This window comes from Podarcis bocagei, assembly GCF_964188305.1.
Source record: "Podarcis bocagei genome assembly, chromosome: 15".
Classification (NCBI taxonomy): Eukaryota; Metazoa; Chordata; class Lepidosauria; order Squamata; family Lacertidae; genus Podarcis; species Podarcis bocagei.
The window spans coordinates 43,296,337-43,323,930 of NC_138141.1; the positions used below are offsets into that span (position 1 = coordinate 43,296,337).

Below are 27,594 nucleotides of genomic sequence, written 5' to 3' on the forward strand. Positions count from 1 at the left end.
ATCATCTGCAACTGAGCACCTTCCGCTCCATAAGCAATAGTTCTGACTGACCACTCACCCGTCCACAATGGGATTCAAATCTGCAGACATATTCCTGGATCTGCAGTTTACTGCAATCTCCAGGGCCTTTGCTCCTTCCTCCCACAGGGAAGAGCTGTGGCCTAGTGGCAAAGTGAATTACTTCGCATGCAGAAGGTTCCAGGTTCACTAGGGTGGGGAGAGATGCACTGCCTGAAATCCTAGAGCGCTGCTGCCAGCCAGTGTAAGCAGTATGAAGCTAGATGGTCTGATTCTGTGCAAAGCACCTTCCTATGGGTGGTATACAGCTAAGTTTTACTAAAGAGGAGACCCACTGGAATCAATGGGTCCAACTCTGTCCTGTTACTTACTGGATGTATACTCTGCACTTTCCTCCAAGAAGCCCAGGGCAGCAAACACATCTGAACTAATATGATTGCAATACCACCCCCATGTTAACTGAACGGAATAATGGTTTTAACAGTCATCGCTTTCAGAATGCTTTGTTTTCACTTTGTTTTTAAATTGTTTCTCTGTTCACCTCCCTGGGAAGGGAGGATGTAAATTCAATAAATAATAACAGTAATAACTTCTAAGAAAACTACCTTCTAAAGAACAATAATTTGTTCTCAAACTACTAATTTCAGGGTTGCCAGGGACAGAACTTCAGCCATCAAATGGGCCTGGCGAAACAGAACATATTTTAAGTTTCTTAATTCCAGTGGGTCTACTCTTGAGTAAAACATGACCACCACCCTATGTTCTTGAGAGCACTGCACTGGGTTCGTTATGCTGGTGACTGCAAAATCTTTAAAGTGTCAAGCTGTACCATAAAAACACTTCTGAGTATCAGTTTATTTTTTTGTTTTGTTTTTAACCTTAATATACATTTATACAGGCCATAATAAAAATTATGCAACAGGATTTTGTTTTTGTTTTTCAGTTATTACGCTACGGGGAGTCAAGAATAAATGCATGCAGTTACAAAGAAGAGGTAGTAGAAACACAGTATTAAAGACCTAAAAATACAAATGTCGTATAAATTAAAAAGAAAAAAAAACACTTTCAAATTAACTGCTGGAATTTCTCATACAGATAAATAAGGTAAACAGTACATTACGTTGTCAAAGCAAAGAAAATAAAAACAAGGGCAGGGGGGAAAGGAGACCCACCCATACACGCACATATACACAATCATCAGTTCATGGAAACAGATGGTGTCTGAATGTCAACGACCTCCCTGCCGAGAAGGCCTGGCTAGTACAAAAATAAGGTTCCAAATGATTTCGTTCTGAAGAATGGGGTGTGTTCAAGTGGCCAAGTGATGATAATTTTCTTATTATTTTTTAAAAAAACAACAACAAGCCAACTCTCAAAATGAAGAGGGGTCATTTCCAGAGAAACTAAGTTGCCTAGATAATGAATTCACAAAAGCCACCTGGAGGCATTTCTGAAAATGGGGGGGAAGCAGCCGTAGGAAGTGTCGAAGTGTCCTCAAAAGCCACTCAGAAACCACCCTGAATTTTTAATGCTCTTCTGCTACTGTAAGGGGAGGAAAGTCCATGCCACAACAACACGCGGAGTCCTAACACTGCGTGTGTCCGAGAACCCTTTATGCAGTTTTAAAGGAACAGACTGAAACGGCAGCACGCCTCTTCTGATATGAAAGGGGGGACGGGACAGGATTAAGGGGATACCTACCGATAAATACAGGCAGTAACACACAAGTTCCACATGCTACAACAGAACTAAGCAACCAAACTTGTATAAATGGGAGGGGGAAGTGGGGAAGAACAGCAAGCCAGCGGGGGCTTCGCAACGCCAGCGAAATGCTCCGGAGTTGTGGCCAAGTTACTCAAGTATTAGACAAACGGGTATATAAAAAAAGGAAAAAGTCCTCCTGAAGACAGGTTATGTACAGCTTTGCCTGAAAGTCTCCTAAGACGCTACATTTGAAATTTCGGAAAGCGTTTTTTCTTTTCTTTTCTGGATAATTTCGGAATGGGCGGTGGTTTTTCCCCCCTCGAAAATCGAAGTGAAATTGAATGGTTTCCTCTAACCTGCTCCAGCAAGTTTGTTGTGCCTTTTCTGCTTTAAAAAAAAAAAAAGCCCCCCCCCAAGAGTATAGTTTTTCTTTTTTTTAGTAAATTAGTGCAATATAAAGTATTTTGGGCCAGGATATTCAGGAAGAAGACAAAAACCATCAAGCTTTTATATCCACGATAACTGCTCAAACTGGTTTCAGGGATTCCAAATGGATCTCCCTCAAAAGTAAAATAAAAAAAGAAGACCCCACCCTCACCCGGGTCCATCATTTCTCCTCGTCTTTTTCCAAAAGGTGCTGTTTCTTCTTATGCCTGATGGGCTTGAAGAAGTGCTATTTACAAAACACGAGCTCAGGTCCAAATCCAGCAACAGCCTCAAAAGCTCCACAAGACACAGGTTTGCAGTTAACACTGTTCTCAGCTTCCTCCCAGGGTCTTGTTCCAAAAAGAAAACTCTTCCAGCCCCGCTGCTCCCTGCCTGCGATTCTGGACCTTGCCCAAAGACGGAAGTTCCATTCTCTGCTCCATCCTTTCGTAAGAAATCAAATTTGCTGTCCCCAACCGAGGCTTTGTGGCAAGGTTCTGCTGGGAATGGAAAGACGAGCCTTTTGACTGCTCAGTGAAAGATGGGGTGGGGTGCACAAGATTTAAGTCATAAGGCAAGTCTCCTCCGAGATAGTTCAGGGTTTCTTCCCCTCTGCAAATCAACCACATTTCTCCTTTCTCTTTGGTAGAAAACCCACAGAAATGTAAAAACCTGCCCTCCTGTTGCGACAGGGACAAAGGGGGCGATTTGGCTGTAGCGGAACAATCTGCCAAGTGGTCCCGGGCGACTCGCCTACTGCTCGTAAACAGCCACTGCGCTGCAGCAAAGAGCCGAGAGCCTGCGTTCAATACTCGCTTTATCTGAAAGCAAAGGAGAACGTGTTAAAAAGAGTTGGAGACAGGTGAGCCTGCAAGAAGCACTTGTATTGAAACCTTAACAGGGGGTTCTTTGGGTTGCCGAGGCTCAGAGCAACATGGCTTGCCCCAGATTCTCGGAAAGGAGCCACACTGCGAGGGGGACACCCCACACCACCAAAGTGACTTACATTTGTTAATGTTTTCTATATCAACCGGGTCTTGTATGATCTTTGCCAGGCCTTCCAGCAACAGAGCCGCTTTGTGGTATCGGTATGCAATGTCTTCTGTCTGCTGAAACATCTCGTCTAGGGCGGCTGCCTGCACCTGAGATGGGATGAAGAGACCGATCAAGCCCAGGGGCTAAGAAAAAGGGGGCACTCAAAGCAGTGACCTGCACGGAAGGCAACCTCCACCCAATGCAGAGACTGCCATCTGTCGAGCAGTAAAGGACGTGACTATCTAATCCCTCTTCTGCCAAGGGCAATTTTGTGCCCCTTTCCCAATCTCTCAGCTTAGCCTATCTCACAGTAGCTGCTGAGATGATACAACTGGGGAGGGGGCACACGCTTGACATCATTGGTAGAAAGTAAAAACATTAGAAATGTTAACCTCCAAGAAAAAAATCTGGGTGAGGGGAAAGAGCTTTTAATATTTCCCTCAATCTTTTTAAAAGGAAGAACTGGAACAGTGGGAAAACTTGTGTGGATTTTTATTTTCCAATGAGTGAACGCTCCTCCTCTTTGTTTGAAGCTCCTGCACATCTTTTGGAAACCCCGGAACCTTTCTATTTTGCCCAAGACCATCAGGGAGTCTCTCCCTGAGCCTCCAACCATGTTACCCAGGGTACCATTACCAGAAAAGCTTCCCTGTCTCCCACAACGGGGACTGTGTGCGACACCCCAGGGAATTAAAACTAATGACTGTTTAAGTCTGACGAAATATTAGCCAGACAACATGTAGAAATGGCACCTTGGGTTAACTTCTGAGACATACAAAGAAGACGTTAACGAATGGAAAAAAGAAAGCCCAGTTTAATTAATCCCGAGAGTGCCACCTAATTTGTTTGCGTGCCTCTTTCAATGGAAATGCAAGGGCCCCTCACTGCTTTTATGTTCCCCAGAAAGGCAAAGCCAAGGAGGGAGCCCACACGTGGCTTTTGAACATGACTGTGGCAAGATTCTCAGTGAGTGCCAGAAGCTCACTTATTCAGAATCCCGTTTCCCATGATAGTTGGTGAGAGATTTGCCTGTGGATAAGGAGGCTGAGCCCTGGAGCTCTATGGGGCAGACACAGACAGGACCCCCACCCACCCACAAAAAAGCCCTTCTCTTTTGAAAGTCCTCCTTATCTTTTACCCATAAGGGGATCAGATACAGGGGCCAAATGCAGCCCTCAAATATACTCTTTATCTGGACCTGCCCTTTTGCCCCAGCCCTGCTTCGCATCCCCCTTCAGTGCTTTTGCAAGGCTGGAAAGTGTCTGATCATGCCTCTCACTGACCTGGGTGGAGGATAGAAGGGTGTGAGAGAGACAGCAAATGCAGAAACCAGCCTCCTGGACAAAGGTGACATGTGTTCACTGCTCCATCCCCTTTTGCCTCTGGCTCCGCCCACCACCGCTGCATAGCCTTCTCCCCACCCACCGACCCCCTTTACCATTTCCACAGCACAGCTGTAGATGAGCTTCTCGGCCGTGACGCTGTTGATTTCGTCGACGAACCTCTGCTTGTCCGAAAAGAACCGGTTCAGCTTTCCCGTCAGCTTCTTGCACATGGCAATGCAGAACTTGTACCTCTCGTTCAGGTTTTTTACCACTGCAGGGAAGAAAGCAGCTGTGAAACAGGGAGGGGGGCGCTGGCCTGCTCCTCTCACAGCCGGAAGGGCGTATGCTGCGGCCTTGGCCTTGCTGCCACCCGTTCAAAGCCCCTGATGCCCTACAGACCTTGACAAGCTCCTGGGCCTGTCCACTGGGTCTGGGAAGCTTCCACTGCCATCTCTGGGTCCTAGCAGGTTGCCTTCTACCGAGCCAGACCACTGGTCCATCGAGCTCAGAACTGCCCACTCTGACTGGCACCGGCTCTCCAGCGTTTCAGGCAAGGGTGCTTTCCTAGCCGTAGATGCCACTGGGGACGGAAGCTGGGACTTTCTGCATGAAAGGCAGCAGGTACTTGACCTGTGAGAAGTCCCAGGTTCTGTCCCTTGCAGTATCTCCAGGCAGGGCCTGGAGGGTCTTCTGCCGGTTGATTGCAGACCCCACTGAGCTAGATGGACCAAGGGCCTGGGCTCCGTGCCCGGGGGGCAGCCCCACACACCTTGCTTCACTGCGGTGGAGAGGTTCAGCTTCGCCGACTTGATCTGCGCTTTGGCTAGGTGCAAGGACGACGCCAGCAACTGGGCAGCTTTCATGTACAGGACCAGCTGCTCAACTTGCCTGGAGAAGAAAGAAACGGGTGCCTTTTGTTAGGAGAGGAGCTGCCACTTTCCCAATCCCTTTTGGGGTGTGTGTGTCCACAGCAAGAATTAAAAAACAAGGGAGAGAATAGCAGCTCGGGCACTGGCCCATTGCCACATGCGGGGCGTGAAGAGATAGCCTTGCGCAGCTCAACCTCAGAAGGACTACCCCCCCAAAAAACCCACATTGCTCATTGGCAACACGGAAATGCCTTCTTGATGGTATAAGGACTTGGGCACCCTGGCGCTGGGCATCTCAACAAAGACCAGCCTCACGGTGTGGGTGGGTACCTACCCCCAGTCTTTGCTCAGCTGGCTTATCTGATCCACCACCACACTCTCCTGGATCTGATAGACAGACACCGCTGAGGAGCAGAGCTCAGGGTTCCCGCTTCGGACAGCGGTCAGGTCCAGGACACACTCCGTGAAGGCCAGCATCAAGTTCAGGTGGCGCAGGGTGTCTGTGTGCTCCCTCTGCCAGGAGGGAAGAAGCAGAGAGAGCCCTGCTTAGCATCAACGAGTTAGCAGGCCACCACTGCCAAACAGCCCCTTCCCTAGAGTGCCACCCACAGCTATACCGAATTCTCCCCCGGGAAGATCTGGCAAGGTCTCTCTCTCTTTCCAAAGTTTTAAGGCGGGTGCTGAAAACATTCCCGCCCCCAATTAGAAGGCATTTAATGGCAAGGGTTGTAAGCTTTGGATCTTGTCTGACAATAGTTAAGTATTGGGGAGAAGTGTTACAAAACACACAAACACACACCAGGCATGGGGAATCTACAGCCCTCCATCCCTGGCCACTGGTCATGCTGGCTGGGGCTGATGGGAGATGTAGTCCAACAAAGTCTAGAGGGCAACAGGCTCCCCCTGCCCTTAGGGGTCATCACTGTTACAATCTCCTTCAAAAGCATAAATGAATTTTATCTGTCAATATTCGGAAAAGCAACTCTGTCATGATGCAAGAGGTGCCCACTACCTGCACTTTCAATGCATTTTTGCTCCAACGGGCTTCTCCAGTGGGATGAAAGGGGACTCTGCCAGGAGCGTCTACTTTGTATTCTCTCTCTCGTGTGTGTGTGTGTTTTCAAATATTTCTTCCCCTCTCCATTTCTTTATTTTACATCACACTGAGACACTTGCATAGGTGATCAATAAAAGAACAACAACATAAAATATGCAGAGGAAAAAATGGGTTCTCCTGTGTGTATATGTATGTGTGTGTGAATGGAAATATTGGGGGGTTGGAACTTAAATAGATGCAATACCTACTATCTTATAAAACCTAAACTGCTTTAACAACGTACGTTTAATTTATTTAACAGGGATGGGACATCTGTGGTCTCCCAGCTGTAGCTGCAGCCCATCTCCAGTCATCCCTGACAGTTGACCTTGCAACATCTGGAGAAACCCCCGCCCCAATAACATATACTCACTCTTAAGTTGCCCGCTGTTCCTTACCTCCATCAAAGTCTCTTCCGGCAGTTCTGGGGCCTCAAAGGTGATAAACCCCTCTAAGCTTGGAGGTGAAGTGCCATAAGGCATGTACTTCAGGCACGGAGCTGCCTCTGCTCCGGGGGGAGAGGATCCCATGTAAACACCAGGAGGGGAGCCCATGAGGACCCGGCCGCTGGTAGAACACAGAGACCCCCCAGAGCTGTTGGAGCCGACTGGAAAGGGTGGGGAGGGGAGAAAGAAACACACACTTGTTTCAGCCCAACAACTTTGGCTGAGTTCGAAGCCCCCTGCCCCAGGTGAAAATCAGCTACAAACAAAGCAGAAGGTGCCAAGGTCCCTGTCAAAGCTCAGGGAACAGCAAACTATAAAATAAAATTACAGACATGTGGGGGCAACGATTTTCACTCTCCACCCAACCACAAGTGTACTTTTTTCTCAGAAGCCCTGGAGCAAATCAATGTCTAAGTAAGGATGCTTGAGGCTCTTCCTATGATTCAGTCAAGGGAGGAGTATTAAAAGGGCTGAAGCACTTCTGCAGACAGACAGAAGGCTCCCCTATCTTTTGAGAGGGTTTTTGCCCTGGAATACTTAAAAAATAATAATAACCACACTATGTATGGACTTGGGCAGGAGAAGTGAGGGGGTAGGGTTGCCAGAAAAAGCTCAACAACTTTGGCAAAACAAGCACCACCACCACTTTTTTGTCTGGATTTTCACCTTTTGAAATATGGTGACCTTATTTTGGAGAAACAGTCTGAGATCCTGAACCGACTTCTCCTGAACTCCCACCTCCCTGCCTTGCTGCACAATCTGGCCCCGGCAACAGGCAACGTCCATGCCACTCACCAGATGTTGTCCGAGCTCTGAGGACCATGTGGGTGCAGGTTGGAGGAGTGGCGCTGTTCGGAGGGGACCCCACAGTAAACATCACGGCTCTCGAGCTCACGCCAGCTCCCATGGAGGGAGGAACTACTGCGATGCCACAGGCCCCTGGTGGAGCTGGGGGGAGGAAGAGATGGTATGTTAGTCCTCATGAGGACATGCCTCACACACAATGTACAAGTACAGCTCGAGCCAAACATGGGCACTGGGAAGGGCAGGGGGACTAGAAGCCTACCTCAGTTCCCTCAGGGGTATCTGCTGTCTTGCCACCTCTTGCCACCTCCCTGATTATCTCCCATTACAGATCCCTCCTCAAAACCCACTTTTTCCTGTGAGGTTTTTGGCTTAACCCAGGCAAGGCGGAGAGAGGAGCAACTTTAATCTGGACCTGGGCAGCCCTACTAACATTTGATGAAAATTTGATTTTCTCTCTTGGGGGAAAAAGGAAAACCTTTGCGAGCGCAAAGGCCGACGGATAATCCATGCCTTCATGTTACTTATGTTTTTGATTCCGCCTGGCTATCAGTAATGCAGTGGCCATAAAGTTCGGGGGCAATTTGAATATGAAGCTTTTGTGGGCTGGAGTCCACTTGGGTGGATTTGTGGCACTCTCTTCAGCTGGCAGGGGTGTGTGTAAAACACGATGAAAACAGCTCCATTAAAATGGGAGTCATGGGGAGAGTGATCAAGGGAATGACCAGGTAAACAGGTGTGCCTTCAGAAGCCAGCAGAATGCCAGCACAGGTGGGGGCCTCTTGCATTCCAGGAAGGAGTGAATGTATGCATACCTGTATGTACACTCAATATAATACACTCACAGGCTTTTTATTCTCTCTCTCTCTCTCTCTCATGCATGCAGCTACTGAACAGTCATTCTTCCTCCATTTCTCCCTTGCCTTCCAATCTACCAAGAGCTCCAGCCACCAGCTGCCTTACCTGTATCCATTGGCCGCTCAGTGTTAAGGCTGTCTGTACTGCCCTGACAGAGCTGGCCTCCCAGAGCGGCTTTTGCTTGCTGATCTGACAGCTTGCCGGTGCTCACAGACCTAGGCAGAAAGATAGCACAATGCGCTTGGGAAATGGCAAAATCCAGCGGGCAAAGCCTGGGCTGGGCAAGGGGGTGTGTGACTTGCTTCTCCTGGCTTTGGTGTGCGGCTGACCTCAGACTGTGGCGTGAGTTAAGTATCCTCAACGTATGCCAGGCCTGCATGAGCTGTGATCCACCATGCCAAATGCAGTTTGCTAGACATAGGTCATGGCTTGACCCACTCTTCCCCAGTCCTGGCCCCATTGTGGCCATAATAGGGAGGAGCCCGTTGCAGATCGCCTTCACTTTGTGCAGGTCTGATGTAAACTAAAACAGAGGGTGGGGTGTGCTGGCTTCAGGAAGCCACTCCCCACGATGCAATGCTGTGGTCAAGTCAGACAGTGTGTACATCCAGCCTGGGGGGTGGGGAGTGGGCAAGCAGAGCACAGCAGAGGAGGGGGAAATGCTCTCAAAAGAGCTGTTTAAAGATCCACTTCGGGGGGGGGGGGGAGACCTAGTAGAACTAGGGGGGAAGAAAGAAAACCAACTGTACAACAGATCAAAATGGGTCATTTGTAATTTACACCCATCTTCATCTGGTAGGAGTTTGCAGGCAGGGAGAAACAAACATGGATTTGCAAGTCCAAAATGCAAAACAAGGGGGAACTTTTGAGTGCTGGAGGGGGGAGAAGCCGCACCAGGAAATGAGGCTTATATTTACACACACTGACACACCAGATCCACATGCTGTGGTCTAAACCACACACTGCAGAGATCGTGTTCCGCTGGGGCCTTTTCCTGGGCAAGCCCAATGAAACAAGCAGGTGCTTCCGTTCCATTTCCACAGTGGCTTCTGCGGGAGGAAGAGAGCTGCACTGAAAGCTTAACCCTAGTGCTCTGGGGTGGTGGTAAGTTCAGTGCTTTGCGAAGGCCTCCCTTATAGAATCAGCAGAACCAGAACTGTTTTGTCAGCTGAGGAAATAGGACCCACTCTGCACCATTTGTATATGCCACAAACAGGCAAGAGGAGAGCAGGAACAGGTGAAAGGGGCCTGCTGCAATCCTTGGGAAAGGTAAGATGTGAAATGGGTGGTTTTTTTCCTTCTGCTCCACAGCTCTGCCTCTACAGTGATCCTTGGCATGGGTTTGGGGGCATGAAGGGACTTGAAGAGCCCCCCCCCCCTTCTGCAGGCAATGGGTTTTTTTAAATTAAAAAACTTATTTACTTGGAAACCCACGCTGTTGTATAAAAATAGCACAAGGAGGTATATATGGGATAACCCCCCCCCCCAGTCATTTCAATAGAAACAATTTTAAAATGTCAAACGCTTAAGTAAAAGCTGGTTGGGAAAATAATCTCTAGTTTGAAAAGGCCTGCCTGAATAAGGCAGGGTTTTTTTTTTACCCATCTAAAGTGGAGCAGGGACAGTTCCCGGCAAGCCTCTTCTACTAGCAAGGATTTCAGGGCCTGCCACAGTGAACGCTCGACCTGTGGAAAAGGCCAGCCAAAAGTTGGGGGCAAGTGGGACCACCAAAAGTGACTGGGGTGCAGCATAAGGGGGTGGGGGGCGGAGGTTAAGGCACTCTGGGGCCAAGTTGTTTGGGCAAAGCGTTTTGGGAGGGAGGGTGGAGGCTGCGGCTGCTACCTGCCAAACAGAGTCTTGCCACGGTGATGCTGCTGTTGCTGCTGTTCCGCTGCCTGCCTGTCGCTTCCCTGTGTCGAATGGAAGTGGGGGAACGTTCTCGCCTCGCCCACATCCTTTGCCTGCTGCAGTAGTGGGGCGTCCAATGGTCCCTGGCGGCTGACCAAGCCCACCAAGTTGGAGGAGGCTTGCGTTTTGGGGATCTTGAAAGGAGCGGTTGTCTGGAAGGGCAAATAAAATAGAAGTGAGTCTCACAGGGTTTCGTTCCAATCTGGCTTTATCATTTTGAGGCAGCTGAGGCTTAAGAAGATCAGGAGCAGCCTCCCTCTCTTCCTGGAGTCACACCCCACCCCCACATGCCATTCAAGTCTCTAGTTTCAAGCCAAGGATGGGGGAAATGGCGACCCATCAGACGTTAACTCCAACTGCCAGTGGCAACGACAGCTAGTTGATAGCAGCGGGACTTCCGTTTCCTCAACTCCCACCCCAAATCTGCTCTGGGGGGTCCCCCAGCACCCTGGAGCTGGTTTTGAGGTGCCTGGAGAGGAGGTTTCATTGTTCAAATCGAAGCCCCTTGCGCCAGCAGAGCTGCATTGCATACAGCCCTTGGGAGTCCAACCATGAGTTGGCTATGACTTAAAAAACAAACGAGTCAACAACAGACATCCATTTAAGCGCAGTTAAGCAATGGCGCCAGGGGATCTCGTGCAAGCAGAGGCTGGGGGGGGGGGGGTAAACTAATTCCCTGGAGACAGCACATGATCCTTAACCTGCTCCCAATTCCTCTGAGAGGGAGTCAGCATTTCTACGCTGGTCCAGAGCCTACCAATCTTGTCCCTGTGGAAGAGGTCCCAACGCCCACCTTTGTGGGAGAGCCAATGATTGTCGGCAGGGGCGTTTTGAAGAGCCAGTCTGAGCTCCGGGGTGACGATCCTGCGTGCTTCGTGGGTGACGTCCCCAGGCTGACCGGCCGGGCTGGCTGGGGAGAGTGGCTGTAGCTGTAGCCTGCGTAGGACGGGCAGACAGGGTCCGAGTGCTGCTTCCGGAGCTTCTGCTTGTTCTGGTAAATGTCCGTCAGGGTCGCCGGGCTGCTCTGTAGACGGGCACCCGCCATCAGGAGGGACTGCGGAGACTGGGACTGTGGTGCCGGGGAGCCTGGGGGAAGAGGAAGAAGTGGGAAAAGGCCATCTGGGTGGGATTCAAAGCTCCCAGCAGAGTCTTCCCTCTGAAGAGATGAAGGCAAGAGGAAATACTCTTTACCCAGCCCTAGATGCATGATCAAGCCAGAGGCCCCAGTGGGAAGCCCACAAGCAAGGCAGAAACTTTCTCCCCACTTGTGATCCTCAACAACTGACATTCAGACAAAGGTAACCAATTATTATTTTTTTTGGGGGGGGGGGAATAGCTCAGTCAAAGAGCACACCTGCCTTGCACACAGAAAGCCCCAGACTAAAGGGGTCAACCAGGTTTGCAACCCACATAGCTACAATTCCCAGCACCCTTAAAAAATATACTTCCCTGAAAGGATCCTGGGAACTGTGTGTTCTACATGTATGGTTTTGCATGGCATTCAACTGGGCATTACTCAGAACACATCCACTGAAATTAATGAACAGGACTGAACTTCAACAGGTCTACTTTGAGTAAAACACTATGCCAGTGTATTGTACCCCTGAAAATTGCTTGCCCTCAGAACACTACCACAAGGCATGCTGTCACCACTATCCTAAAGAGGTAAAGTTGAGCCCAGTGCCTCCGATTTAAAGCACATTTACATAACTATAACTGCTATGGGTTCCCTCCTTACAACTGCCAGCACCTTTAACAAACAAATCTTTTGGGAGAAGCCATGTGCTTCCAATGTATGGAGCAGATGTCATTCTAGGTGGTATTCAACTACCCACTGAAATTAACGAGCATGACTAAGCTACACCCATTGATTTCAAGGGGTCGACTCTGAGCAGAACTTAGTTGAATGCCACCCTTTGCTTTATGGCCTCTCACAATGATAGATACTGCGCTCTTTGTTGTACCCAGAGTCCAAAATTTCTTTAAAAAGTCATGGCTGCCAACCAAAGATTCCCCACTGTCCATCAACCCAAAGGCCTTATGCGCATGCGGAGAGCAGGGGAGATCCACTTGGGTTGAGTGGATGGAAAGCTTTTCCTTTCTCATCAGAAGTCACAAAGGACTGAAAGCCTGGGAAAGGGGGTGGGGAGGAGGAAGCTTACAATCCAGCGCTTTCATAATCCACTAGAGAGGGAGAGAGAGAGGGAGCAGAGCCTACAGGACAACATCAAAGCTGGGGGGGAACTGAGGACGCAGGGAAGGTCGGCTGGGGTCACAGCGCTGGCTGCCTGTCCTCCATCTTGGGAGGGAGCTGTACTTGAACAGTGCTACACACACACACACCCCACACAAAAGCCAAGCGCTTGGCAGGCAACCGCTCTGCGCGTGTGCAATTGTGCCTGCCCGTCCGAACAAAGAGAGCCACGGAAGCTGACCCAACAAAGACCTGTGTGTAGGACCATCCACAAAGCTAACAGAGGTTGCCTCCCTTGCTTCCTTTAAAAAGGCACCCCCCTACCCCCACCCAAATCTGTGCCTCTAAATCGGGAGAGGATTAAAACCAACCCTGCTGTTCTCAATGAGTTAACCTTCAGTTTGTTGGCTGTACAGCAGAACTTTCAGCATAAAGCTCCAGGGCAGAGTTTTCCTGCTGCCCAAGACATCAGGTGAGCCCCTGGGGGTGCTGGGGCTTGCTTCTCGGAGGGCTGGGCTAGTCTCGCTTTAATCAAGACTGGGGGCTGATTCACACATGTACACATGACGTTTTTTCTTCTTCTACAGCTTCAGAAGGCAAGTGAGGAGGAACCCCCTACCTGGCTGCTCTGGCCCCACTAATGAAATATAATAAATACCCATGTGAAAGAGCATGCAGATGTGAGCGCCCCCCTATGGCAGCATCAAATGGTACAGTCCAGGGAAGCATCACCAAGAGCTGCTTCAGTCCCCAAGAGCCCTTGGTGGAGAGAGACTCAACCTCTTCTCCCATCTGTAAAATGGGAACGCGAGAGACCAGCCAAATGGGGTTACTAGGAAGAGAAGCAAAAAACAAGTCTCCTTGATCTGTGATGTTTGTATAACCAAAACACAGTGCTCCCAAATCTATAGAGAAGAGCTCATCTCTGCCAGTCTTTCAAGCAACTGCTTTGTGCCCAAGAGCTTCTTGGGTAAGCTACCCAGAAACCTTTGCGACAGGGTTCTTGGAATGGGGCTAACAGTTGCCCAAGATGTGCATGTCCGGGCAGCAGGCCGAAGACTGTGCCTTAAGACTGGCGTTGTGTTCTGGCTCTTTGTGACAATCTTAGGCTGCTGTAAAGTGCTTGGGAGATTCTTCTCGGAAATATGAAGCAGCGTATATAAATGACATAAAATAAGTAAGTGAACCGGGGATGAGATGCCGCTCACCTGAGGAGTTCCGGCTCCGGGAGTCGTGCCCTTGCAGCTGCCCACAACAGCAGTGCCCAAGTTGCTCAGGGATGGTGCCAACTATTGGAGAAGGAAGGGCACGCACCATTATTATTTTCCGGAAAAAGAAAACAAGGGAGCATTTGATCAAACAAATACACCACAGGTGCCATTGATCAACAGCTGCTCATTGTGATTATAAACAAGATCTCCGAAGCACAGCTTTCTGAGCAGTAGCTTCAGTCTTGACTTTTCCGTTTCCCTTCCCTCTAACCCCAACGCTTACGGTCCTCACTGCCTCCCCCCCCCCCCAAATCACATGAGCTGGAACTTCCAGGGTGATGCTTCATGAATTGAGTCCTGGGTCCATGAAAGCTGATGGCAAACTTAATTTTACTAGTTGGAGGCTATGATTGTTTTCACTATAATCTCATTGCTCTGTTTCACACTATCCAGCTCAGAGCTAAAGTGAAAGGGTCTGGTGAGGAGGTTGACACTGTAGTCACAGCAGACTTCAATTGTCTTTACCCCAGCTTGCATCTGGATCAGAACTATTCAACTGTGTAAATGTATGGAATTATTTTTAAATGTTTGCATTAGACTGCACCCACCATTACTCCTACTCAGAGCAGACCCACTGAAATTCATTAATGCTGTTACATTAAGTTTACTTGTAGCAAAACTTCAACAACCCAGTTTTTAATACATGAAATGAATTGTTTTATAGATGGAACTGTCTTTTGTTTTCACACACTCTCCTGATTTTGTAATTGCAACTGGTCTTATTTCTCTTATAACCAGATAGCTATATCCTTGTAACCTGCCCATGGAGTTTACAGGGAAGGCCAGGTAAGACCTCTAGCCAACAAATCCATTTGTGCTGTGCAATCCCCAAGCTAGCACGTGTGGAGCTGGGGTTTCATCCCTGGCATAGCGCCTGTGGGGACCTGAGGCATTTCAAGCTTGCCCTGATTATCACAGAGATTAGACCCTTCCCCCCTCCAGCAGTGGTGAGTTATTTGCTGAGCACAAGATTTTGCTATCAAGTGCACACAAAAGCCATCTTCGAGAGTTAAGCAACCACCTCTTTTTGTGCTAAACAGCACCTTTCAAGTGTCTCTGCCGATGCGCTTACCGAGCGGTGAAGGGGAGTACGGACGGGAAGATCCCGTGGACAGCCTGCGCCCAACGCCCTGCGCGGAATCGGCTGGCACTGGGGAACAGGAGCCGGTCTTCAGAAAGCCCATGGGGCTGGTGTTTGACCGCCTCACCACAGCGGATCTGCAAACAAAACCCAAAAGGAGATTTGTGTCCAGTTTCAGGGAGAGATCTGTTTGCAATATGTGCTCCTCTTTACTTTGGGTCTTTTGACACCCTAGGACAGCCTTTGCCAACCTGGTGATGAGCGGGTAAAAAATCAAAGCAGCAGCAGCCGCTGCCAGCCTGTCACCAGCAATCTTAACAGAGATACATTCCCAACCCGACCCCAGAATGTTCAGCTTTTGTTTGAACAATAGCAACAGTGACTTCCCAACCCTTCTTCAAACATTAAACAACTTCCAAACATATTTAGATACCGTTTCACATCAACAGTTAGGATGTTTCTTCTGCGACATAACCTCCAATTGCTCCCACCAAATATCCTGCTGGGTCTTGTAGAGTTCCAATGTGCCCATCAAGTTAGGTAAGCACACCGTATGTTTAAAGCATATTTAGAGGACATGGAATCCACTGAGAAGTGTAGTGTATCCCTCACAGACCGACAACCCCCAGCACCCTTAAACTACAGTTCCCAGGGTTGGGGGCGGGGTTGTGTGTCATTGTGTGTGCTTTAAATGTACAGTGGTACCTCGGGTTAAGTACTTAATTCGTTCTGGAGGTCCGTTCTTAACCTGAAACTGTTCTTAACCTGAAGCACCACTTTAGCTAATAGGGCCTTCTGCTGCTACTGTGCCGCCGGAGCACAATTTCTGTTCTCATCCTGAAGCAAAGTTCTTAACCTGAAGCACTATTTCTGGGCTAGAGGAGTCTGTAACCTGAAGCGTATGTAACCCGAGGTACCCACTGTACAATGGCCTTATAGTCATATAACCCAATTCAAACAAAGAAAAACAATGTATGTTTTTTTAAATTACCAGCAAGACATCTTCCTTTGGTGAGGGCGGGCAAAGCAAATACGAAAAAATAAAAAGTTCTCTTACCTGGGCGACCCATGGGGGTTTGAGATGGGGCTGGCAGCCGAGGTCAGGTTCTGCTCGATGCGCTGGTAATTGCGTAGCTGAGTGGGAACCGGGATGGGTGCCGTCTCGCTGCGGGGGGAGACCGACGGCTGGCACTGCCTGAAGGCGGGAGGGAAGGAGAGGGGGAATGAGGGGTGGCAGAGGAGCCGCTTTTCAATCTGCACCATTGTCCAGAGTTAACGTGGGTCTTCGGGGGAGAGGCAAACGAACAAGGGCCTGGGTTTCCCGGCAAGGTCTACATGTGCGCCAAATAGCTGCGGTTTGTGGACAGCGGCAAACAAGCCTCTGCTAATGAGCTGGAGTGCAAACCAGCAGGGACTGGAGACTTGACTGGAAAAATCAATCATTTAACTCGGAGGAAAGCAGGTCAGCTGCACACTGGGCCCCTCCCCTCCTCCCCACAGGCAGGCATGCGGGCAGAGAGGCTGGAGCACGCTCTCTCCCCACCCACTTCCAATGTTTCAAAACAAAGTCATTCTAGGAAAATCCACTGTGGGGAGAGAACAGGAAGTTCAGGAGCAGGGATGGCTGGTCTGCGTTGCCTCGTGTTTGTTCAAGGCTCAAAAAGGCAGGCGATACGGGGAACGGTTTGGAGCAAGAAAACAGCTTATGTAACTAGTCAATAAACCAGCCAAAGATGATCACCTAAGCATGCTGTTGTGTGGGTGCATGTGTGGTTCATGCGCTTCTGCTGCAAACGTCTCAGCCAGTCGATGCTGGCCTCTTGAGAACAGCTCAGCTAAACACAGGTCAAGATATGCTTGGGAATGAGCCACACAGCGGCAGCCGCTGCCCACGCTCTGAAGTGGATGCCTGAAGTTCACTAGCTTAGATTTGTGCCAAAACGTTTTGGGGAAAGGTAGATGTGGGGGAAGACCTACAGGCGCAAACTGTGCAGCCCGCACTGGGGCGAACTGCACATCAGAAGAGAGCCTGGTTACTGGATCAGGCCAAAGGGGGCCCATCGAGTCCAGCACTGTTCTCACAGTGGCCAAACAGAAGCCCCCAGTCAGCAGCCCACAAACAGTAACTCTCTCCACACTTGTGATTCCTAGGAACTGGTATTCAGAGGCATAATGGATGAAGAACACCGCGATTGTGGCTACTAGCCATTGGTAGTCTTCTCCTCCCCTTTTAAAGCCATCCAAGTTGATAGCCATTACGACTTCTTGTGGGAGCAAATGCCTTAGTTTAATTATGCACTGTTTGAAGAAATCCTTCATTTAGTCTGTCCTTGCAGCCTTAGTTCTTCAAACTATGGGAGACAGTTAACCCAAACTATCTGTTCAGATAGCTAAATCTGTTTTCTGTGAGGAAGAGTCCATAGTCTCAAAATGTTCGGTGAATAACCCATCATTTGCAGTCTCCTACATTTTTGCATTTTATCTCATAACTGTTTTTATTAGTCTTATAATTGTGGTAGTTTATGGGTTGTTAGAGGAGGATTAGTACCGCAGGTGAGGGACATGTCATCCTCCTTCTGGGGTCGTCTGTGCATCCTTAGTCCCCACCCTGCACTCAGCTCTCACCTGTGGCTCCTGGAAGTTGTCAGCATGTGACAGCAGCCACACGCCAGGAACGACTGACTAGCCAGGTAACCTTTTTGCGGTGAGGAAACCAGAAACTGTGCACAGTATTCAACGTGTGGCATCACCAGAGATTTGCAGGAAGTCTTTAGGATGTTGGCAGTTTCGTTTCCAATCTTTTCCCTCACAATCCCTAACGTGGGCTTGACGCCAAGAGCAGAGTCCATACTAAACGTGTCCCCAAACTCTCCTCCTCCGAAGGGACAGCAGGCATTCAATCAGATTTCAGCTAAGCCCCTCAGCTTCAACTTGAGAACTCTGCAAAAGACTTGGCTGCTTTTTGTCTCTGCTCCCTCAAGAATCCCAGGGGTGTCTTGCCTCTTCAAACGACATTTTTTAATTTCCTTAAGTCTTTTCCAAGCTACACAGGTGAGATTTGCATCATCACAATGCTTGCTAGGTGCTTATGAAAGGGCAATGGATGGATGCGGATGCAGCAAAATCCGCAGGGGCCCCATCTTAACTTTTTCATGGCTTTATGTTTTTAAAACATCTTTGATTTTTAATGACACAGCGTTATACAAACGTTTTTATAAACCAACCAATGGAGGCTAATTTATCCAATCCAGGGAGGAGCGACAAGCTTTGCTTCTTCCTCAACACACAACGGCTTCCCAAGTGAACAAAAGCTTGCTTCTGTAGGAAGCTGGAAACTGGATGGCAGGCTGCAGAAAAGAGTTTTGCTCAGCTGTTTTTAAGCACCACCACCACAAAGCCCTGGAGAGCCCACTTCAGCTTCATCCTTGTTGCCATGACATTCCCCATCTCTCTGGAGCCTAGCTCCTCTCTCACACCTTGCCGAAATGGAAAGGGCTGAAATCATGGCAGCTTGATGCTGCTCAGCAACTTAGAGAGAGAAGAAAGCTGCTAATGAGGTTTTCCTCACAAGGAGGCTCTGCAGCATCTGGGACGATGGAAGCTGGGCTTGGCCACAGGGGCTCTAGCACACAGAAGGACGCACAGGAACAAGCTATGACTGACACACAAACACACGCGAGACCAATCGCTTCAGGACTCTTTCAGCACCCCGGTAAGAAAAGGTTGAGCTACTGTCACCCCAAACATTAGAGCAGATGGCAAAGTCCAGCATGCACAGCGTCACCCAGCCGTGAAGGCAACTCTCAACCGAACTTGCCTGCAGTGCAAGGTGTTTTCCCACAACTGCAGCTCTCCCATCTGTAAAATGGGCATAATAGTACCTCGCTTCATAAACAGTCAAAATGCAATGTAATTTGTAAGCGGCAGAGTTTGAACTCTCCTGCCAACCCACTCCCACCCCGTTAAAAAAGGTGCTGCCGACAGAGCGAGGGATTTGCAGTAGGGCCCATGATGTAGCTGACATGGCACCCCCAGATGCTGCTGGACTTCAACTTCCACCATCACTGGCCATGTTTACACAGGCTGATGGAAGTCATAGTCCAACAAAATCTGGAGGGCACCATGTTGGCTATCCCTTGCATAAAGGCTTTAACGTTTCCCTCCCCCCCAGCTCTGATCCTCCAAAACTGCTGTTAACCAGTGTAAGAAAACTTTCAGTACCTGGGGGGTTGGGGGTGGCCTGTTAATCTTGCCCCCCCCCCCTGCAGCCAACAGCAACTTGAAAGCATTTGGCCACAGTTTTCCCCAAGCCAAATCTCCCCCATAAGAGGGGAAGCATGTGAAGTTTCAGTTGCGGAACCCCCACTCACCTTTGCAAATCGACCTCAACTTTAAATGAGTATGAGAGGAGAAAGTGAGAGCCACCTTAACAGTTCTGCTGAGAAACCAGCTCATCTTTCCCCTGAAATGTTTCCATTCCAGCTGGCAGTCATAAAAACTCAGTAACTTAAGATCTAGTGCCTGGGTTTGCCATTTTCCTCTTCCAATCTCGCCTCCTTTTTGTGCCATGTCTTTTAGAGTACAAGCCTGAGAGCAGGGGACTGTCTCATTATTGATCGTTTTTTAGTTGCTGAGGAACAGGGTAAGAACGCTTCAGAAACAAATGAAATCTGCTCAGTTTCACCAATAATAAAAAATTCTTACCAATCAGAAAGCAGCCAAAGTTCTCTCAGGGCTTCCCCTGCAGCACAGATAAACATCTTTCGCCTGAATCTAGATAAAAGTCTGGCCGGGGCTACTCTGCAGTGTGCAAATTCAGAAGCTGCATTGAGCACAACATCAGCACTTTTCCAGCAGAGACAGTTCTTTTATTTTTTTTTTAAAGGACTTTAAAACGGTTTGTTTGCGGGAGATTTTCAGGGATTTGCTGCTGCTGTACTGACTGCACGAATGTTATGCCTTGTATGAAGTAAGCGCCTGTGAAAGTGGCAAAGTCAAAGAGTGGCTTTGGGGCTGCTGCCTAAGCGTAGCGGCCAATTGCGCAACGGACTCTACACGGTCTCCTGTGGCACAAGAGGGAAGAAGAAAGCAAGCAAGAAGAGAGCCACAAGCTCCGGCTTTGATTCCGTTCTTGCACTGGCATAGCTTTGCTTCCAACTGAAGGATTAATTTGCTGGGGTACAAAGGGAGCAACGTTTCTGAATACCAGCTGCTGGAAACCACAGGAGGGGGAAGGAGTGCTTTTGTGCTTGAATCCTGCTTGCGGGCTTCCCACAGAAGCAACTGCTGGACCACTGTGAGAACAGGATGCTAGACTAGATGGGCCACTGGCCTGATCCCGCAGTGCTCTTTTTATTTTCTTCTATTTCAAGTTTACAAGACTACAGCTCTCAGCCTTCTTCAGCAGGCCACTTTTGTAGCACATCTTGCGACACAGCGAAGGCAACAGGTTTGTTCAGGGTAGGGATATTACTGGTTCTTGTTTAAACAGCACTGGGGCTTGTGAATTGGTCATCAGCTGCAGTGTGGGGATCCACCGCTGGGTCATTGACAAACCTCAGAGTGTGCCTGTGAAACCACAGCGTTCTCCTCAAGCAATTAAAGAGCCAATTATTAAGTGGGCCCCGTAAATGCATACGGTTTTGCTGGCTGGGTGCTGATGGGAATTGTAGTCCAAAACATGCAGAGGGCATCAGGCTGGAGGAAGCCGATCTAGCGGCTTTTCATTCCTCCTACACTCTGGGCAATGAACGTCAAAGCAACAGAGCTCAACGACCGTTACCACCTACCCTCCGCACATCAGGAATTCACTTGAGGCCCGACGGCCGACTGCTGCCAGAGGCATGTCGTCTGTATAGCAAAAAGAAGACACCAGGAAACAGGCATTAGGGCCCAGGGAGTGGCAGAGATACAGCGAGAGAGAAAGAGAAAGTAAGCAATATTTTAATTTGAAGCTGTGCTAAGCGACACTGCACAGGGAGACAATGCGGCTCTGTTGAGCACAACACAGCCTATTCACACGCACACCATACTCCTGAATAGACACTGATGGGAAGCTGGCTATTATTATTATTAGTATTACTACTACTACTATTACAATTTATTATCTGCCCTGCACCATGATGTCCCACAGTGGGTTACAGCAATTTAAAATTTAACACTACAAACAGTCTGAAAAATTATAATCACAGGAACAAGGCAGTCCCTGAAAAGGCATATCTCTGGCCTCAAGAGGCCAGGGGAAAGAGGTGTTTCTTCAGCGTGTGGCAGAAGTGAAGTGCAACCTCCTTCAGCATAAAAGCTGAATCACACGGGCAATGCGTCAATATGGCCTCCATTAAAGTTGCAGTTTCACAGCAAAGTAGGTTACAGCTGGCAGGGAATAGATGAAACGGTGGCTGGGATGCCATCAAGGCTGTTACGTACAGGAGACTCCCCGTTTACATGGGGATTCTGTTCCAGGTCCCCGCGCACATATACGTGAAATTGCGTAAATAGGGTAACACTCTACTCAACCAAGCCCCACTCTCTCTCTGTCTTGTGGGAGCCGGAGAGCTTCAGCTGACCAGGTGCTTCCCATTTCCAGGTACCAGGAACCCATTTGCGTGTTGTGTGCAAACGGAATGTGCATAAATGTGCAGTTGCTTATACACAATGGCAACACTCCCTGAGTAAGGTGGGATGGATTTTTCATTTCCAGCGGAGAAAGGGAAGTGTAAGGGGCTGCTGTTGAAAAGCTCACCCCTGCCCTGGGCAAAGGTCGACCCCCGTTAGCCACAATTCTGGTGGGTAGAGCAGTGAAGTTATAATATGAGACAGCAAGTAGATCCTGTATTGGCACCCCGGAAAGGGACCCTGCTAGCAAGGAAAGGAATTCAACGTGGAATTATTCCATGCTTTTATTCCTCTGGAGTTCTGTTTTCATTAACCTATACAATCATGAGATTGAAAGGGATCCAGGTGGTGGTGGGGAACACAATGTACAGCTTTTCAAACCATTTTTCCAGAACATTTTTTGCTCCTGCCCCAAATAATACTCCAGTCTCATGAAGCCCTTGCTCATTTGCAAGACACTGGAAGGAAGGCCTGCAGGAGTTAAGGAGAGCTCTCTGAATGGGGATGGGGAGAAAATGAAACAGGAAACATGCTCAGCAATGACACGAGTAAAAAATTAGCAGTGCATATTTCTCTTTAAATATTAAAAACGGCAGCGACAAATGGCCAAGGGCCAACAAATCCAGAGCCTTACATGACTGGTCGGAGATGTTGTGTGGGACCAGAACGAAGTCGTCCGTGTCGCAAGAGGAGTTCTTGCTACTGGTGCTGGTGGAGTCTTTAGACACCTGAAGGTAATTCGGAGGCCCCAAGGGAGGAGAAGAGAGGTTGTCTTCCTGGATATGTTGCATGTCTGGGAGGGACTGAAGGGAGGAAAGAGGAGATGTCAGGATCCCTTGCAGGGCCTCCATCGGGGAAGAGGCTGGCACAAGGAGAAGGGCTGTGCATGAGCTGTTATCCTTCTGCTGCCCCACGTAGGCCCAACTTGATTTATTTATATAAAATGCAAAAACTTGCATTGATTGGAGAGAGGACAAAGGGCCGTTGGGAGTGTATGGGTACACATGCAAGGGCATGACTATCACCTGCTGTTAGCTACCTTCAGAATTGCTCAATGAAAAGGAGGCATAGAAACTTCTAAAACTGCTTATCCTTGAGGCAACTGAGCGAGGCACTGGGAGTAGTCCCCTCTGCCCCCATGTCTCAGATACACAGCTTGCACCCACCAGGAATATGGTGGGGACAGTTTTGTGGAACCCACTTCCAGTTGATGTCAGATAGGCTGTTATCTCCAAACCTCTGGCGCTTTCTGAAGACTTATTATTCCAGAATTATACCTGAATTCTGTTTTTAATTCATTTTTAGTCTTATTGTATTGGGTCTCCCATACACTGCCCGGAGACTGATGCGATAAAGTGCTGTGCAAGTTGTTAAAATAAATGATTAACAGGTAATAAAACAAGGGTGGGGGAATCAAATGTGGCCCTCAGGACTCTCCCCATTCTGTACCTGGTCCCCAGCCCTTTTCCACACCTTCCTTGAATGCTTTTGCCTAGCTGGGATGTGTCTTTAAATGCCTCTTGCTTGTTTGGATGGAGAATAGAGGGAGGGCTGTATATTATTGTTATTTATTTCATTTCTATACCACTTTATATTTTAAAGAAAAATCTCAAAGTGGTATAAATGTGGGTATAGAAACTAGCCTACTGTACAAACCTCAAATTTACACCCATTGCTCCGCCCACTTTTGACTCTGGCCTAGAGATGGGAAGGCCTGGAAAAAACCTGGAAAAATTAGGAGAAAAACCAGCTTTGGGGAAAAACTGCCCCCCCCATTTTCCCCCAGGCCTTCCAATCTCTACTCTAGCCCCACCCACTACTGGCATGTGGTCCTCAGAAGGTTGCCCAGAGGGGAATGTGGCCCTCAGGCTGATAAAAAGCTTACCAACCTCTACTCTAAAATAAATTTCTCTTGGCACCACCCAAAAGTTGGCCCAGTACAGAAGATGCCACTGTTCTCTATTTTGCACCGAAGCCCCCCAGGCAAACACAACAAAACCCACCAAAACAGCAGAAAATACACGGTTGTGGAAGGAAAGAGCCTGCAGAAAATGTGCTCCTGACTGTCTGCTAACTGTTCTGCAAGGAGGCACCTCGCTCACCCGAGAGAAGACGGCTGCTGGGTCAACGGGGAAAGCAGAAATAATAAGGGTCACTAGAGCGGAAGAGAGGAGTCACTGAGGAAGGCCCTTCAAGTGGAACCGCAGCCCAGACTGATAATTAAAAATTAACTCTCTCTATGTTTAAGAAGGCAAACAACATTTGGGGAGCTGCTGCACTTGATGGCGGAAGGGGAAATGTAACAAGAAGAACCCATAATGCACCAGTCTTTGTCTGGAAACATCCTGATCACGTTTACTTGGCCTTGTTGATTCTGCCAGCCCTAGGCCGCGTCCACCGCTGACTGACCAAGAGTAATTGCTCAGCTCCTCAGTTATGATCTTTGAAGATTCGCTAACTACTTCCTTGCATACTTTCAAGTTTCATCTCAGCAGGGGCTAGAAACATGAGTGGGACATCTTTGAACGCTTGGAGATAGTTTCTCAACAATGACAAAAGGTCTCCCTGTCTTCTCCCTAGCCAGTTTTGTGCACATCCTTACTCTTCAGCAGGCAACCTGAGGGCGACTCTGGGGAAACCGAGGATGCCTAGACCCTTGGGCTTTGCTTCTCTCCTGCCCCGTGATGCTGCTCCTGATGGCTGTAGGCAATACAGCATCTCACAAGGGCTATAAACTCTTCTTTCTTTCCCCTTCCTTCCTTCCTGGCTTTTTAAAAGAAGAAGCTGAGACTGAAGGTGCACCCAGAATGGATTTCTGCTCCCCAGGGACAAAGACTGTGGTCTCCCAAATCAGAACAGAACTTACTGGTGGAGAAGCAAATCGGCAGGAGGGGGAACTGCCGCAGGAGCTGCCAGAGACGGAGCCCGTGTAAGTCGGCACTGGCACAGGGCAAGCTGTGGAAAGGAGAACAATGTAAGGAAAGTGCAGGTTCTGAGGAGTTTCAGTGTTTCTTTTGGGGAGGGGGGGCATATGAAGAGAAACTACCCAGATCGCCCTTAGTAGCCCCCTCCCGGCATGAAAATTGCCGTGCTGCAGACAAAAGCTTTCGGCAACATTTAAAGCCACTAATACATGGAAAGAGGATCCCCCTCCACTACATTGCAATAAAAAACCCCAAGTCTCTCAGACTCGGAGGGGGCAGAATGTCTAAAGGAGCGGGAACCTTGCAAAGGAACAGAGTATGATGCATGAGGTAGGTAAATGAAGGACCAAGTGTGCAGCCTGGGAGTCATTTTGGACTCACAGCTGTCCATGGAGATGCAGGTCAATTCTGTGTCCAGGGCAGCTGTCTACCAGCTCCATTTGGTACCCAGGCTGAGGCCCTCCCTGCCCGTGGACTGTCTCGCCAGAGTGGTGCATGTTCTGGTTATCTCCCGCTTGGACTACTGCAATGCGCTCTACGCGGGGCTATCTTTGAAGGTGACCCGGAAACTACAATTAATCCAGAATGCAGCAGCTAGACTGGTGACTGGGAGCGGCCGCCAAGACCACGTAACACTGGTCTTGAAAGACCTACATTGGCTCCCAGTACGTTTCCAAGCACAATTCAAAGTGTTGGTGCTGACCTTTAAAGCCCTAAACGGCCTCGGTCCAGTATACCTGAAGAAGCATCTCCACCTCCATCGTTCTGCCCGGACACTGAGGTCCAGCGCCAAGGGCTTTCTGGCGGTTCCCTCTCTGCGAGAAGCGAAGTTACTGGGAACCAGGCAGAGGGCTTTCTTGTTAGTGGTGCCCGTTCTGCGGAACACCCTCCCACCAGATGTCAAAGGAAAAAACTACTACCAGACTTTTAGTAGACATCTGAAGGCAACCCTCTTTAGGGAAGCTTTTAATATCTGAAGGACTATTGTATTTTAATATTTTGTTGGAAGCCCCCCAGAGTGGCTGGGGAAACCCAGCCAGATGGGTGGGGTATAAATTTATTATTATTATTATTATTATTATTATTATTATTATTATTATTATTATTATTATTACTATTACTACTACTACTACTACTACTACTACTACAAAAAGTATTGGGGATAATAGCATCATTGCTACACAAGAACCTGTGGTGGTGCTCCATAAATGTGTTAAAGGGTAGGAAACTAAAAAAAGGAAGCAGCTGGGCGGAATGACTCATGGTTTCAGTTGTCTCTATACTAATGCAGAGCATGGGAAACAAGCAAGACAAATTTGAGCTCTTAATACAGGATGGCACATACGACCTAATAGGCATTACTGAAACCTGCTGGGATGAGGGGTATAAACTATTCAGAAGGAATACCCCCATCCCCACAAACACATTTAAAAGGGTAGTTGAGATCCCTGCATCGCAGGGGGTTGGACTAGATGACCCTCAGTGACCCTTCCAGCTCTACAATTCTATGATTCTATAAGTATGGGGGGTGGGGGTTGAGCAAAGATAAGGCAGAAGGGAATTCTGACTTACACTTTCTGACCGTTGAAACCTGGTCGAGGAAAGGGTGGCTGAAGAAGGCTTCTGCAAGAGAGGGAAAAAGTTGGCTGCATGACACATTAGCCTCTAATCCAGAAGGGGACTGCAGAGCTGCAGGGTGAGGGATCACAACTCTCTCTCTCTCTCTCTCTCTCTCTCTCTCCACACACACACACACACACACACACACACACACACACACACACACTTCTCCATCCAGGGTTCAAAAAGAGCTCATGAAAGATTAAAGCTTTCCCAGCGTATGTGTTGCTATTACACTTGGAAAAGAAATACAGTCCATCACTTTAAAGATGCAGCTGGCCAGAGGGATCGAAGGCAGGTACTTAAAAGCCCATTTCCTCACAGACATAGGCTTGGCTTTCAGTTTTTGAAGCGCTGCTTGTATTAATTGAAAGACACACTTTACAGATCATGGAGAAGGGGTGGGGTTGGGTTTCAATATTTGGCAGTGGCAGCAAAAGGGGGGGGGAATGTAAAATTTTCGTTTTTAAAATAGTAACATGTGCTGTAATTGGTAGAGCCCAGGGTGCCCTGAAGGGGGTGCAAAGTTGCCACCTCCCCAGTCATTTATTTATTGCATTCATATCTTTCCTTCCAAGGAGCTAAAGGTGGAGTAACATGGTTTCCCCTCCCTCCTCATTTAATCCCCACAACAACAATGGGAGGTAGGTTAGGCGGAGAGGCAGGCACTGACCCCTAAGGTCACCCAGTAAGCTTCATGGCTGAGTAGGGATTTGAACCCTGGTCCAACACTCTGTTGTAAACAAAAATTGCCCTTTTTCCCTTATGGGGTATCCAAGAGCCCATACAGAGTCCTTACATAGGTTCCCTATTGGTAGGAGAGAATAACAGAGGCCAACCAGAGAATATTGAGAAGCAAAGCAGCTAGTGAGCTTGATCTTTATTGATCTGCTGCAACAAGGTGCTCCCCTCACCCGCAGGAGAGGAAGAGGATCCAGAAAAATGGCGCGCAAGGCCTTATAAAGACTTTTGAAATTGCCACAGCCACCCCTCAGATACATCACACCTACATCACAGAAAAGGCTGTCTAAAACAGAAATCTCCTGTTGTTGTTTATCTCCTGTCTGGCAGGTTACTTGATTGGATTGTCTGGGGAGCCCGGCCATTCTTTTGTAGTGATAAATACTTATTTCCTGGGCCAGGTCACAGGCTCACACCCTATTCATATCTTAAATGTGTCCTTAAGACAGGATTTGTGAAGAAAGAGACAATGGGGAGGTTTCCCACTTTGACCTTGCAGAGAAAACATTTGGTAAGTTTAGGAATCAAAATGGTTCCAGGTTGGCCTTCCTGTGCTGATCTATGTACGCGCTTGGTTGGTACACTTATGAACATTACCATATATCTAAGACCATAAAATTCCTATCACAACGCTAACAGCTACACTACACAGATTGCTC

The 27,594-nt window shown here is 48.5% G+C and overlaps 1 protein-coding gene across 1 annotated transcript in view; it reads right to left on the bottom strand.

Annotated features, from left to right (window-relative positions):
* Positions 1 to 855: 855 nt before the first annotated feature.
* ULK2 (unc-51 like autophagy activating kinase 2) overlaps positions 856 to 27,594 on the bottom strand; it is a 65,287-nt gene continuing 38,548 nt past the window's right edge. Inside the window, exons 11-27 of the mRNA XM_081172003.1 lie at positions 26,147 to 26,197; positions 24,517 to 24,605; positions 22,285 to 22,453; positions 20,825 to 20,885; positions 16,093 to 16,230; positions 15,027 to 15,172; positions 13,892 to 13,972; positions 11,283 to 11,575; positions 10,424 to 10,641; positions 8,687 to 8,796; positions 7,715 to 7,867; positions 6,872 to 7,080; positions 5,712 to 5,890; positions 5,278 to 5,396; positions 4,622 to 4,779; positions 3,155 to 3,290; positions 856 to 2,969 (exon numbers count right to left, since the gene is read on the bottom strand). Coding sequence (XP_081028129.1) covers positions 2,902 to 2,969; positions 3,155 to 3,290; positions 4,622 to 4,779; positions 5,278 to 5,396; positions 5,712 to 5,890; positions 6,872 to 7,080; positions 7,715 to 7,867; positions 8,687 to 8,796; positions 10,424 to 10,641; positions 11,283 to 11,575; positions 13,892 to 13,972; positions 15,027 to 15,172; positions 16,093 to 16,230; positions 20,825 to 20,885; positions 22,285 to 22,453; positions 24,517 to 24,605; positions 26,147 to 26,197 — 2,378 coding nt within the window. The 3' untranslated portion in view covers positions 856 to 2,901. The remainder of the gene's footprint in view (positions 2,970 to 3,154; positions 3,291 to 4,621; positions 4,780 to 5,277; positions 5,397 to 5,711; positions 5,891 to 6,871; positions 7,081 to 7,714; positions 7,868 to 8,686; positions 8,797 to 10,423; positions 10,642 to 11,282; positions 11,576 to 13,891; positions 13,973 to 15,026; positions 15,173 to 16,092; positions 16,231 to 20,824; positions 20,886 to 22,284; positions 22,454 to 24,516; positions 24,606 to 26,146; positions 26,198 to 27,594) is intronic.